Source organism: Zeus faber (assembly GCF_960531495.2).
Source record: "Zeus faber genome assembly, chromosome: 1".
NCBI classification, from domain to species: domain Eukaryota; kingdom Metazoa; phylum Chordata; class Actinopteri; order Zeiformes; family Zeidae; genus Zeus; species Zeus faber.
In genome coordinates, this window is record NC_137193.1 from 32,974,748 (window position 1) to 32,987,463 (window position 12,716).

At 42.7% G+C, this 12,716-nt stretch overlaps 1 protein-coding gene across 3 annotated transcripts; it reads right to left on the bottom strand.

Annotated features, from left to right (window-relative positions):
• Positions 1-1,548: 1,548 nt before the first annotated feature.
• On the bottom strand, positions 1,549-11,519 carry ctps1a (CTP synthase 1a). Of its 3 annotated transcripts, none has more exons than XM_080015579.1 (19): positions 11,399-11,519; positions 9,785-9,966; positions 8,318-8,488; positions 8,100-8,200; positions 6,789-6,905; positions 6,470-6,553; positions 6,279-6,359; positions 5,939-6,090; positions 5,412-5,544; positions 4,965-5,053; positions 4,759-4,853; positions 4,099-4,161; positions 3,132-3,175; positions 2,915-3,011; positions 2,781-2,836; positions 2,358-2,454; positions 2,104-2,248; positions 1,825-1,916; positions 1,549-1,721 (listed from the first exon to the last, which is right to left on the bottom strand). In XM_080015579.1, the coding sequence occupies exons 2-18, from the start codon at positions 9,951-9,953 to the stop codon at positions 1,835-1,837; spliced, it is 1,776 nt and encodes a 591-aa protein (XP_079871705.1). In that variant the 5' UTR covers positions 9,954-9,966; positions 11,399-11,519; the 3' UTR covers positions 1,549-1,721; positions 1,825-1,834. The 3 variants fall into 3 exon arrangements, with proteins under 3 accessions (XP_079871705.1, XP_079871706.1, XP_079871707.1); XM_080015580.1 differs by having other exon boundaries at positions 11,274-11,491; XM_080015581.1 differs by having other exon boundaries at positions 11,242-11,491.
• Between the last annotated feature and the right edge of the window lie 1,197 nt (positions 11,520-12,716).

Consider the following 12,716-nt stretch of genomic DNA (forward strand, 5'->3'; position numbering starts at 1 on the left):
TTGGGCCTCCTTTTGCATGACATACGGCATCAATGCAGTGTGGCATGTGGGTGATCAGCCTGTGGCACTGCTCAGGTGTAATGGAAGCCCAGGTTGCTTTGATAGCAGCCTTCAGGTCATCTGCATTGTTGGGTCTGGTGTTTCATCTTCCTCTTGACAATACCACAGATTCTCTACGGGGTTCAGATCAGGTGAATTTGCTGGCCAATCAAGCACAGTAACACCATGGTCATTGAACCAGCTCTTGGTACCTTTGGCAGTGTGGGCAGGTGCCAAGTCCTGCTGGAAAATGAAATCAGCATCTCCATAAAGCTTGTCAGCAGAAGGAAGCATGAAGTGTTCTAAAATGTCCTGGTAGATGGCTGTGTTGAGTGTGGACTTCAGAAAACACAGTGGACCAACACCAGCAGATGACCTGGCAGCCCAAATCATCACTGACTGTGGAAACTTCACACTGGACTTCAAGCAATGTGGATTCTGTGCCTCTCCACTTTTCCTCCAGACCCTGGGACCTTGATTTCCAAATGACATGAACATTTACTTTCATCTGAAAAGAGGACTTTGGACCACTGAGCAACAGTCCACTTCTTTTTCACCACAGCCCAGGTAAGATGCTTCTGACGCTGTCTCTGGTTCAGGAGTGGCTTGACACGAGGAGTGCGACATTTGTAGCCCATGCCTGAGGTTCGTCTGTGCGTAGTGGCTCTTGATGCGCTGACTCCAGCCTCAGTCCACTCCTTGTGAAGCTCCCCCAAATTCTTGAATGGATTTTGCTTGACAATCCTTAAGGCTGCAGTTATCCCTTTTGCTGGTGCACCTTTTCCAACCACTCAACTTTCTATGGATATGCTTGGATACAGCACTCTGAACAAGCAGCTTCTTTAGCAATGACCTTTTATGGCTTACCCTCCTTGTGGAGAGTGTCAATGACTGTCTTCTGTCAAGTCAGCAGTCTTCCCTATGATTGTGTAGCCTACTGACCCAGACTGAGAGACCATTTCAAGGCTCAGGAAACCTTTGCAGGGGTTTTGAGTTAATTAGCTGATTAGGGTGTGACACCATGACTTTCCAATATTGTACTTTTTCACAATATTCTAATTTTCTGAGACACTGAATTTTGGGTTTTCATTATCTATAGCCACAATCATCAAGAAATAAAGGGCTTGAAAATGTTCACTCTACGTGTAATGAATCTTTCTGAAATGAGTGGCAAAAAATATTGAACTTTTCCATGATATTCTAATTTTATGAGATGTACCTGTAGTCTTCTGACAAAGAGCTCCAATATAAACATTGTTCCTGGGCCAGGGATTAGTCAACACGGTATCTTCACCTTTGCTTCCTTGTGAGCTCTCAGCTGCTATTAAGGTAACTGGATTACCTGTAAGCATTGTCTGCGACCCCCTCAATTATGTCAATAATGCAGCTCACATCAGTACAGAGTTAAGATGTAACATTGGTAATTAAATTTCAGCGGCATGAATGTAACCTGAGATGGTATTTATTGTTGAAAGGAGTCCACCTTAAATAGAATGTAATAACACTTAACAGAATTTAACAGTGATATTACAAAAGCACTTAAGTTTAATAGAGCATAAAATCCTTCAAAAACATTAACAGGCACAATTTCTGCAACTTGAATTAATTGCATTCTGAGGTGCTGAAGAGAACTTTCGAAGAAGGTGCTTTCATAGTCCGCTTCCCATCCCAAATTAGGTGATCTGCAAGATTTACAGAGTTTAAATCATATGGCTCTCAACATCTGTATTAACAGTTGAGTTATTTCAATGCAACTGAGTACTTAACTGTGACAGTGTGCCTTACCTCATATGGGTTATTGTGAAATAGAAGGCAATTTCAACTCCGATATCTCTGAGTCTGGGGTGCTGCTCTCACTCCGATCACTGTATGTGTCCCTATAGCAGAAAATAAGAAACCCCAGTCACCTCAAATCGGATACCGCAATGCTCTAAATTAGACTCATATCTTAATGGTAAAACATCCAGTATTGAGACAATACTAACCCATTGACGTGATCTATTGCAAATAACTGATGTAGCGTAAACCTAATTATGCATGTATCATTTGAATCTAAATGCTAACCTCGGCGACAGGCGGCAGCCCTTCAGTAAGTAATTCTGCAGTTTCCCGGCAGCAGCCAACAGCAAACCGAAGTACGGCGGTGAGGGCTTGATGGGGCGAGAGGTAAACTCTGGGTGGTACTGCACCCCGACAAAATATGGATGATCTGAGGACAAAGTGGCATTTGTACAGCTCATGAGATTTTTGAATGCTGCAAGCAGATGACTCAAAAAGCCATGAAAAGGTAGAAGCAAAGCTGCTCATATTTGATGTACCGTCCAACTCGATGATCTCCATTCTTTCTCCCTCGACGTCTTGGCCTACGAAGTGGAAGCCTTTCTCTTCAAAGTGATTTTTCAGCTCAGGATTGACCTGGTTGGGGAAAGTGTACATCGATTTTAAGGTACAAAAGTCACCCTTTGCTGACTCTACACCAGGCAAATGTAAGACAACTAAGACTCCATTCTGGAACCTACTTGTCCTTGTCTCATACATTAGTTGTGTGTACATGACACTTTTTGCTTACTATTGGGACCCAAGTTCTGTTTGAAGCCTTTGAGGCAGGCACATTTTAAACCAGTACACAGGGGTAAAAGGGTTTGTAGCAAAATCAAATAAGTCACTTCTTTTTAAATCTGAGTGTGACTTTGTCATCCGTTGTACAGTCACCACTAAATGGTCTCAATTGTCAAACGCACCTCAAAGCGATGTCTGTGCCTCTCGTCCACGTATTCTGCATCTCCGTAAAGTTTGCCTAAAAGAAGGCAGAAGTGTAAGCAACGGGAAGAGGCACATATTGCGATGTTACAATGATGAGAAGGATTTCTCTTACGCAGTATGCTATTTTGGGTCTTGAAAATGGTCCTTCTTTTTCCCAGCCTCATGGTCCCGCCCATTTGTCCGGGGTTGTGTTCCGGCATGTCAATCACCTGGCGAGGTAAAAATGCAAACTAACTTTATAATTAGATGACAAAAAAAAATTAAATAAAAGATTGAGCACTATAGCTTGAACCACGACTGGGGAAATTAGTCATATTACGATGGCTTACCACAGGATACTTTGATTCTGGATTAAATTCAGTGGAGTTGGCATCTAGGAAATTGGAGAAACACAAGATCTGTAATTAAGATATTTTCATTACCATTTGCACAGGTGCATTGGAAATGTACATGTTCACACCTTTCACATAGTTAGTGGCTACCCCCAGTATTTTAGCCATTCCTCAGCCATTAAAATATTTCTATGACATATGTTGCAATACAATGACTCCACAGTCAAGGACCTACACTTTTGACAAATAGCTGATTTAAGGAACAGAGGTTCAGAATTGAAAAAAAAAATATATATATGTATTCACTCATCCTGCATTGACTGAGGCAGAATGACTGACTGAGCAACAACAGCCTTTTGACAATCTATTGAGTGATTCAAACATCTATATAGACAAGTCATCCATCTCGAAACTTGAATTTGAAAGGCCTCTTCTTTCACTTTGACACTCCATTTTTGGCACTAGCAAGAAGCTTAGTATTGTTGAACATCTGCTTTGTTTATCACTAGTTGCCTTGGTGTTGCTAAGCCTGGATGTTCTAACCGCAACCCATTAGCAGGAAATGAATTAGCTGGTGGTGGCCTTAAAATGAGCACAAATAAGTACAAAATATACACAAACTCTACACACTACATACAATAGACTATACTTTCTATGGACGGACTAGATACTATACACAGATCAGTGTTATAAATGGAATTGGCATTTTGCCTTTTATGCACCTTATCGCTGATGGGGAACCCTTCATTTATCAGCACTGCCAGAAAATCAACAAAGCTCCAGTAACCTGGCAGTAAAGCAGAGTTATCTTTTTCCAGTTCTTGTGTTGAGTTGAGTTAAAACTGTGATCCCAGACATCATATTTACCTCTAGAAAGTTTGTTTTAGAAGAAAATGCCCTCCCTCATATATGCATGCACTGCAGAACACAGGGAATCTATGGGGTGGGAAACAATTGATTTTACCTGCCCAGCCAAGCACGTTTCTCGCAAATTCGCAGACGGCCAGCTGCATTCCGAGGCACACCCCTGAAGACCCAGGGAAGGGCAGAGAGATAGTGCGAGTGATTAGTTCTGCGTGGCATGTTTCTCTTGCTTTCAGCAATTTCTGAAAACGACCACAACAGAAACAAGTCAAACAGATGCGGTAACATCTCAATGGAGAACGGCCCATCAATCTTTGGCTGAATGGTTATCTGAGTTGCTTTGTCTTGAAGGTGTTTTTTTTTTGTGTGTAGCAGCATGTGCTCAAAAGTACATTTTCAACATCTGAAAGCCGGTTTCAAGCTGCTATCATGTAGTAGTTCTCAGCGAAAAAACAAAACTATTTTTCCCTGGTTTATGTCTTCAAGTACACGCTCAAAAAGCTTATTGTGCATAATCACCGGGTGTCATGACATTTCACTGCATATACATACGGTCATACATATAGTATGACCGTATGTATATGTATGTCAAAAATAATCTCTTGAATCTTCTATATAAGCCATTTTGTTACTTAAAATAAAGAATTTTAACTAGGAGGAACAACAGTGGTATTTCTTGAAACAACTGCTTTGGCGTGCCATGCGTTGACTATATCCGAGACAGCGCACTTAAACCGGAATCCAGGCCGCCGTGGCGTACCTAGGAAAGGTTTCTTCTGTTTCCGAGCCCAGTTGATGGCGTGGATCTTTCCCTCGGTCCCTCGGACACCGAACCCACCAGGAACGAGGATGCCGCTGTGGATCACGACGAGAGGGTCGTTAGTGCGTTTCCCTTTAAATACTTTGTGGTGTATTTGTTTATAGGACGTGGCTGGCTTGGAGGGGTCAACTCCCAGTCAAACTCACTCAGAACTGCAGAGCTTCTGCCAGGCCTCGTGGTACCTCACTGGCTCCTCCTGTAGCGTGGCTGGCTCCAGATCCGCGGAGTCTATATACTGGGGAGTGGGGAGAGGAGAAGTTAGTGAATGGGTTGAGAAAAAACATCTCATTGCAATCGTTGAAACCAATATTGTTATTACATTTTGATGGGGTTACTAGATATAAAGGAGTTTTATTTACAAAATGCACAGTATAACACAGGGTCATTCTGAACAGTGAAATTCTTGTGACAACTCAAGCAACAACTACGTAGAAGGCATTGATACAAGATATAAAAGAGTCAGCAAACGAGGGCAAGAATAGCAAAAATATATATAATAAAATAAAAAATAAAACAAAACACAAGCAGCAAGTTGTATGGATTTTTATTTCTAGCATGAAGATCATGGCTTTATATTTACATGGTACACATACCTTGACCTCTAGTTTGTGACAAATGGCGAGCGCAGAGTGTTCCAGAGCCTTGATAACCGAGGCGTACGAGTCTGAGAACTTGGTGTACTTTCCGACCAGCGCTACAGAACAGTGTTCTAGGAGTCTGTCAGATCTGCGAATACAAACGCACACGAGAGAGAACAGCTTCACGCGAGTATTAACTGACTAGGATTTCTGATGTAAAATAGCACGATGATGCAAAAGAACTGTGAGATACCCTCTTTCAAGCGTGTGTCACATGTTATAATTGTCTTTCACTCTCGTACCAGAATTTGCATCAAACTTTGATGACATGTCGATGGGTCACAAGTGTAGTGTAACCTCACAGTCAGAATATGGAGTATGTAGAATGAAAAGTTGCAAAACTTTGGAAAAAATAAGAAACTTCAAGAGAAACTATTCCAATAGAGGTCCTGTGGTAGGAGGTCAGCCATTGGGAAATTTGACAGTACAATATATGAGAATGATAAAACACAGCCAAACGTCAGACTTTCTTTCCTACCCACCTGTCCGACATCTCCTTCCATTTAGTCAGCAGCTTGCGGGGCCGTGTCTCTATGGGCATGTTGAGCCGCCGACTGAAGTAGCCCACCACCCCCTGGTCCTCCAGCAGCAAGGGGACTCTGTAGATAGAGGAGACGTCGCGCACACAGATGACCTGTGGGAGGAGCAGAAAGAAAATTATTATTAACAATAATAATGGAGCACGAACACACACACACACACACACACACACACACACACACACACACACACACACACACACACACACACACACACACACACACACACACACACACACACACACACACACACACACACACCTTGGTTTGGTCTTCAGTTTACCTGTTCGGGTTCCACATGGCAAAACATTGATATCTTTTCTTTGACAGAATTATCGAGGGTGGTTGCGCAGCGACACATGATCTGTGGGCCAAGATGTGAGGGAGGGTACAGTCATTCATTGCTGTGATAGAAAATAAGAAAAAATAAAGTATAGTAAAAGATAAGAGCATAGTAAGGAATCAAAATCTCACCAGATCCGGGGACAGGCCCAGTCCTCTCAGCTCTCTGACACTGTTCTGTGTGGGTTTCGTCTTCTGCTCTCCTGTTGTACTGGGCTGGAGAATGGAAAGATTAGATGTAGTGTACAAAGTCAAGTTGCGGCCAAAGCGAACATCTAACTTGAGTTAAAAAAAATACACAGATATGACATTCAGTGTTATTTTTGATGCAGTGATTTCAAAAAAAAGTGATCATTTATAACATTATCGAGGCAAACATGTGACGTGATCAGGATACTGGTCGGCCAGCTCTAGCCAACAACAGGGAGGTCTGGAGAGTCGCTGTCTTTACCTGCGGTATGAGGCTGACATGGATGTTACAGAAGTTCTCCCTCTTCACCTTGAACTGGAACTGCCTGAAGGCCTCGATGAAAGGCATGCTCTCAATGTCCCCGACAGTGCCTCCTAGCTGAAACACACAGAAAAGTCACAAAGACTTGACGAGAGAACTAAAATGGCAGCCTCCCTTTCCTGAAGTTACGGAATTGTTCCACTTCATTCTGTACCATAGATTTAAGGAAAACAAAACAAAAAAATCACTGGGGCAGTACAGGCAGTATAAACAGTATTGCAATACAGGTACTCCTCACTTAACGACCGAGTTCCGTTCCTAGGACCAGGTCGATAAGCAAGGACCCGTGTTACTTCACGGTAAGGGGGCGTGGCCTTTGCGAAAGCTAGTGTAGTGGATACTGACAGACTGTGGGAACGAGACAGAGAACGGTGATGAGATGAGATGTATACAGTGTAAATAGTGTATATAGTGTACATAGTATATAAAGCATATAAAGGGTGATGCACGATGAGATGATGCTGAGACGCCATCACGCAGCGCACACGCCGTGGTGTTGTACGCAGCGTACAATACAAACTGGTCAGAGAGCTGGTTGTAAGTCTGAATGGTCGTTGAACAGGTAGGTTGTTAAGTGAGGCGTACCTGTAGTCAAATAAGCTACTTTATGGATGTATTGTACACCACACTGTTTGTGAGATTAATACATTTAATACAAGAAGATTTTGCTCATCAATAACCCCCTGTTAGAGTTACAATTACATACAACATCCCCCAAATAATAATACAAAATTCAGCTTGGATCGGTCATTTTGGTCCAAGCTTCTATCGGTATGGATTAGACTAGATATTTTCAGTTTGATCAACATTGTGAAAAGGATTGTGCTCGAGTGCTGCAGCAACCAGAGGGAAAGCGGCTGTGTGAGACAGAGACACTGCCTGGCTTCTCAGCTCTTTCAGCACATCCACATGGACGATCTCTGCGATCACTGGCATCAAAATCTGTTCAAACTTGACATAAATAAAACCCAAGGAGCACATAATTGATGTTGGCATTCAATCTCTTCTCTGTTGCTGATCATAATACGAACTGAGTCATGAGGTGATTGTGTGCTCTTGCATAAGCTATTGATGACGTGGGACAACGTGGCTCGAGCTCCACACATTTTCTGCTCTGGGGGAGGATGGTAAGAGACCAATGTAGGTACTGGTTTATAAAAAGAAAAAAAAAAAGTACCCTCCAAAAAACCAAACTGTACCCTCCCCTGTGCCCCAAAATAAAAATAAACCTCTCCTGATCAGGCCTCTTACCTCTATTACACATACTTGAGGCTCCACATCGTCATCATCAACAGGCACCTTCGCCTGTTTCATCACCCATTCCTGGATGGCGTCTGTGATGTGCGGCACCACTGGATTGATATGGAGAAAGGCAGAGACACCGATCAATCCCTGGTTCAATTTGCACCACTGGCTCGTGTTGTGTGCGTTGTGTTAAAAAAATAAAATTAAAATAAAAAAGTCTTTACCCTGCACCGTCTTGCCCAGGTAATCCCCCTTCCTCTCCTTGTTGATGACCGACTGGTAGATTTTGCCGGTAGTCAGGTTGTTGTCCCGGGTCAATCGGATGTCCAGGAAGCGCTCGTAGTTCCCCAAGTCGAGGTCCACCTCGCCACCATCATCCAACACAAACACTTCACCTGGGAGGAAAAAAAGAAGGAAAACAGTCAGAGCGCCGTCTAAACAATACAATGATAAACCGGGTATTAAGGGATTGGGGACAGGGCTGAATGATTTGGGAAAATTATCGAATTGTGATTTTTTTTTTTTAGACCAATATTGCAATCGCGATTTAGTATGTGGTTTTTTTTTTTAAGTTCCTTATCTTCTGTATTACTTACTAAACGCAAGCAATAATCAACCAAACAACCAACCAACTTTTTCCAGCTCAGAAGTCACATTTATAAAAAATATTTACTCAAGAGCCAAATTTCTGAAACGTTCATTTCCTCCAACAAACCATTGTGCATTCTACAATAAGGCTACTAGTAATATGTTTTTAAGGAATGGAAAGCATGGTGTATGCAATAATTGCAATTTACTATTATTACCATGTTTTTATTACCAGGCTTTTATTACCATTGCAACCACAAATGTAGTATGTATTATTACACACAAATTATGTACAAATGTATACAGGCAGTCAGCAACGCAGAAGTTATGTACAGAAAGCGACGAGCTGACCCTTCTGCTGCGCCTGCCGAGTTTTTGTGCTGCAGTGGTAGATGCCGTGTTCTGCAACATCGATCTTAAGTAAAACGGCTAAAATAAAAACCGTGGATTGATATAAAAATTGTTTTTTTCTATTTATTATTTGTATGAAGGCCGTTGTGGTGCTTGTAGCATGGAAGCGGATGGGAATTTGGACACGGTGGTCTCACATGACACGGACGGTCAAGTATAAGTTGCGGCTCCAGGTTATTACTTTTATATGGTAATAATGTAATTAAATACAAATAATTGATAATAAAATTACCAGTGGAAACCAGGTCATCATACATTAATCACTCAGTTAACATCATTGATCACTACCAGGAAGCAGATCTCTATAGATACCTTCTCTCTTGAAGCCGTCACAGGCTGATGTGTCTAATGGGAAATTCAGTTTTGAATACTGCAGATGTCTTTTTCTGTCATTTGAAATAAAAGTTTAAAGAGCCACAATTCTGTAACATTATATATATATATATATATATATATATATATATATATATATATATATATATATATGGTTTTTTTTATATATATATATATATATATATATATATATATATATATATATATATATATATATATATATATTTCTTTTTTATGTAAATCGCAGCCTTTGCGATTTGAAAACTGCATCTTACTACATTGCCATGTCGGTTTGAATTTGAATAATCTTTCAGCCCTAATTGGGGAGATGGGAGAGAAAATTCTTTGGACCCACGTACCGTGCTCGTAGGGTGAAAATGTGCCGGCGTCGATGTTGATGTAAGGGTCGATTTTGATGGCAGTCACATGCAAGCCGCATGATTTAAGTATTGTGCCCACGCTGCTCGCAATGATTCCTTTGCCGATGCCCGAGATCACTCCTCCGGTCACAAGGATATACTTCATCATAGCGTTCTGGGGTCTAGGAAAACAAAGACATACTTAAAAGCTTTAACAATCTTTTCTGCCTAAAAACATACAGCTTGTAAATTATCACTGACACAGCCGCCCGCTTAATGACGGAATGTTTGTTTTTGACGTCTGGCTTTAGGGAAATTGGCAGTTATAAAGAGTTGAACAACTTACAATTGACATGCTTTTTTACACTAAAATGCTCCTTAACATGTTTAGGTTCTGGCAAATTGGCCCGTTCCGAAAGTTTGGTCATAAATCACGATATTTTCAAGAACATGTGTAGTTACTGGTGATGTAACTGCAAGAAAATTAGTTTGAATAATTTCCAGCCTATTCTGTCATTCCGTCCTGGTCTACAAATGCCATCCGTTAACCAGCACTAAGCTCACTAAGTGAAAACCTGGTGATGCAACCCTGTTCCACTGAGAAACATTTGTGTCTGCGGCACTTTTCGCATTTGAGATCGTATTGAAAGGAGTTTTTAGGCCTGCGTATTTAAAAACAAAAAGGTTGTTTTTGTACCTTGTTCGACACGATTCAATGGATTCCCAACACTTAATTAGTCACATACACCACACAAGTACGGTGCAGTGAAACGATAAACGGATCACTCCCCAAATACGATGCAAAACAACGTAGGCAGAACAATAGAGAATAATAATATAATGAACATCGGGGAAACCCAGGTGGCCTCTACTGTACACATTGTTTATTTCCACATGACTCCCTCAATGTCATGTTACCTCACTCTCCTAATAATCGCGCCGTCATGTTGTAACTCACTCTTATTAACGAATTATTATTTTTATTATTATTATTTTTATTATCGCGTCGTGTTTTAAGTGAGCTGATTTTACACAGCAATTTTCTTTCCGATGATGAATACAGTAGATATAGACACATCTAGGTCTCTTATTGAACTGTTATTACAGCTGTTGTTTAGAACACGGTAGCTCAGTAGCTACAGACATCTTTAGTTTTGATCAGGAGCTGGAGCGTGTTTTGGGGGCAGCGCTCGGTCCCTAACACCAGGCGCGCCGCTGGGACCAAAGAGCGCGGAGTCGCACTATCCCCCGCCCAGCTGCGCTAGTGGAGGCTGGAAAACAAGCGTAACCAAAGTTCCACCAGCGGTTAGCCTTTAGCTAGCCACTCTCAAAGCGACGCGCCGACTAAATGTCGCGAAACCAAACGACTAAAAACCACACGCGCGAAGCGTCCCACTCGTGTTGTGCCAAGTCCACCACTGACATCCTGTTCGAAAGAACAGGCAACAGAAACTGACCACACATTTACGCCATGGCGCTACTGCTTCACCTTAAGCTAACACGGCGACGCTCGTCGCGCTGCTGACGGCGTCACGCTTTAACTCGCCGAACGTGTCCTTTTGTTTCAGAGCCGCTTGTCGCATCAACGCGTTGGATGCAAACGCTGTAACCTACGTGTACACAGCCTGGTGTGTTTTAAAGATATAACTTATTGTTGCTCGGGTGCTGCGGTGCGGTCCCTCCGTCCGTCCACGCGTTGACTGCACACGTGTGTGTGTGTGTGTGTGTGTGTTTCGGCCCGCGACGCGATTCCATTTGATGACGTCCTGGTCCAAACGCGGCGTGTCCGCCGTGCGCGGTGCGCTTCGTGTTTGATTCCAGCAGATGACGCTCCGGCCTCACCCCGACGAGGCTTCTGCGGTTCAACAATGGGAAGGACGCTCGCCGCGATGGCGCCGCACCGCTTTGTTTTGTGCGTCTGGCCTTTTGTTTGGTGGAAAAATAACGTGGAGCTCTTATCGGAGACGCGGCATTCAAGACGGATGCGGACGATGACACCCTAAAATGCACATGCAGTGACTGCAGAGGGGAGAAAAAGGAATGTGTCAAATGAAAGCGATTGAAGCGACTATATTCGTTGCTTTTGGGGGGAAAAAAATATTTTGCAAATGACTGAGGGAGCGCAACCAGATTCAGGGACTCCCCCATACCATAGACACACTATCTACACACTATCTACACACTTTCTCCAACTAAAACATGCAAATTATACAGGAGTGTGAATTATACAACGACAATCGGGCGTAAGACAGTGACCGAGAAAGTGTCCCCATTACCATTGGTTACACACGGGGCTTTTATTTTGTTTCATTCAATTAGAAAACGGAGGAAAATAAATAAATCTACAGTAATGTTATGGTCTACTTTAGAGGTGTGTGAAATCGTCTTACGATTACAGGTAATGTCCGTCCCCCCCCCCCCGCCCGCCCGTAATTCAACCCATGGTGGTACCTTGAAATTGAAGTGGTAATTTTCAATTTGACATTTGAGGGGCCCTTTGATGTTAATCACAGTACCACATCACGGACAGGGAGTTGTGCTTGGAAAGCGCCGCCATCTTCTGCTCGTCAGTTTGACAAACAGGGCATTCAAATTAAGACAGCAAGACGCCAATTTATACCGGTGTCTTTTCAGCCGCCGTCGGGTTCATTGGGAACACCATGTGGGTGAGAAGCAGCACAGCAAATTAAAGCAAACAAACACAGCGCCGGTGACTGATCGCTGACTCAGAGTGCTACACAACTTGAGCTGCGTGTTGCTTTTGTGCGGCAGCTTTTGGAGCACACAAATGCACTGTTGACTCCCACATGGGAGCATCGCCAGCGTAGCCCACCCTCTGGAACACAGGGCTTAACAAGAGCGTTTCAATTCATTTCTGACCAGAGCTCTGATTGAATTAAACTCCCACAGAAGGGCTGGATCCCCTCTCGCC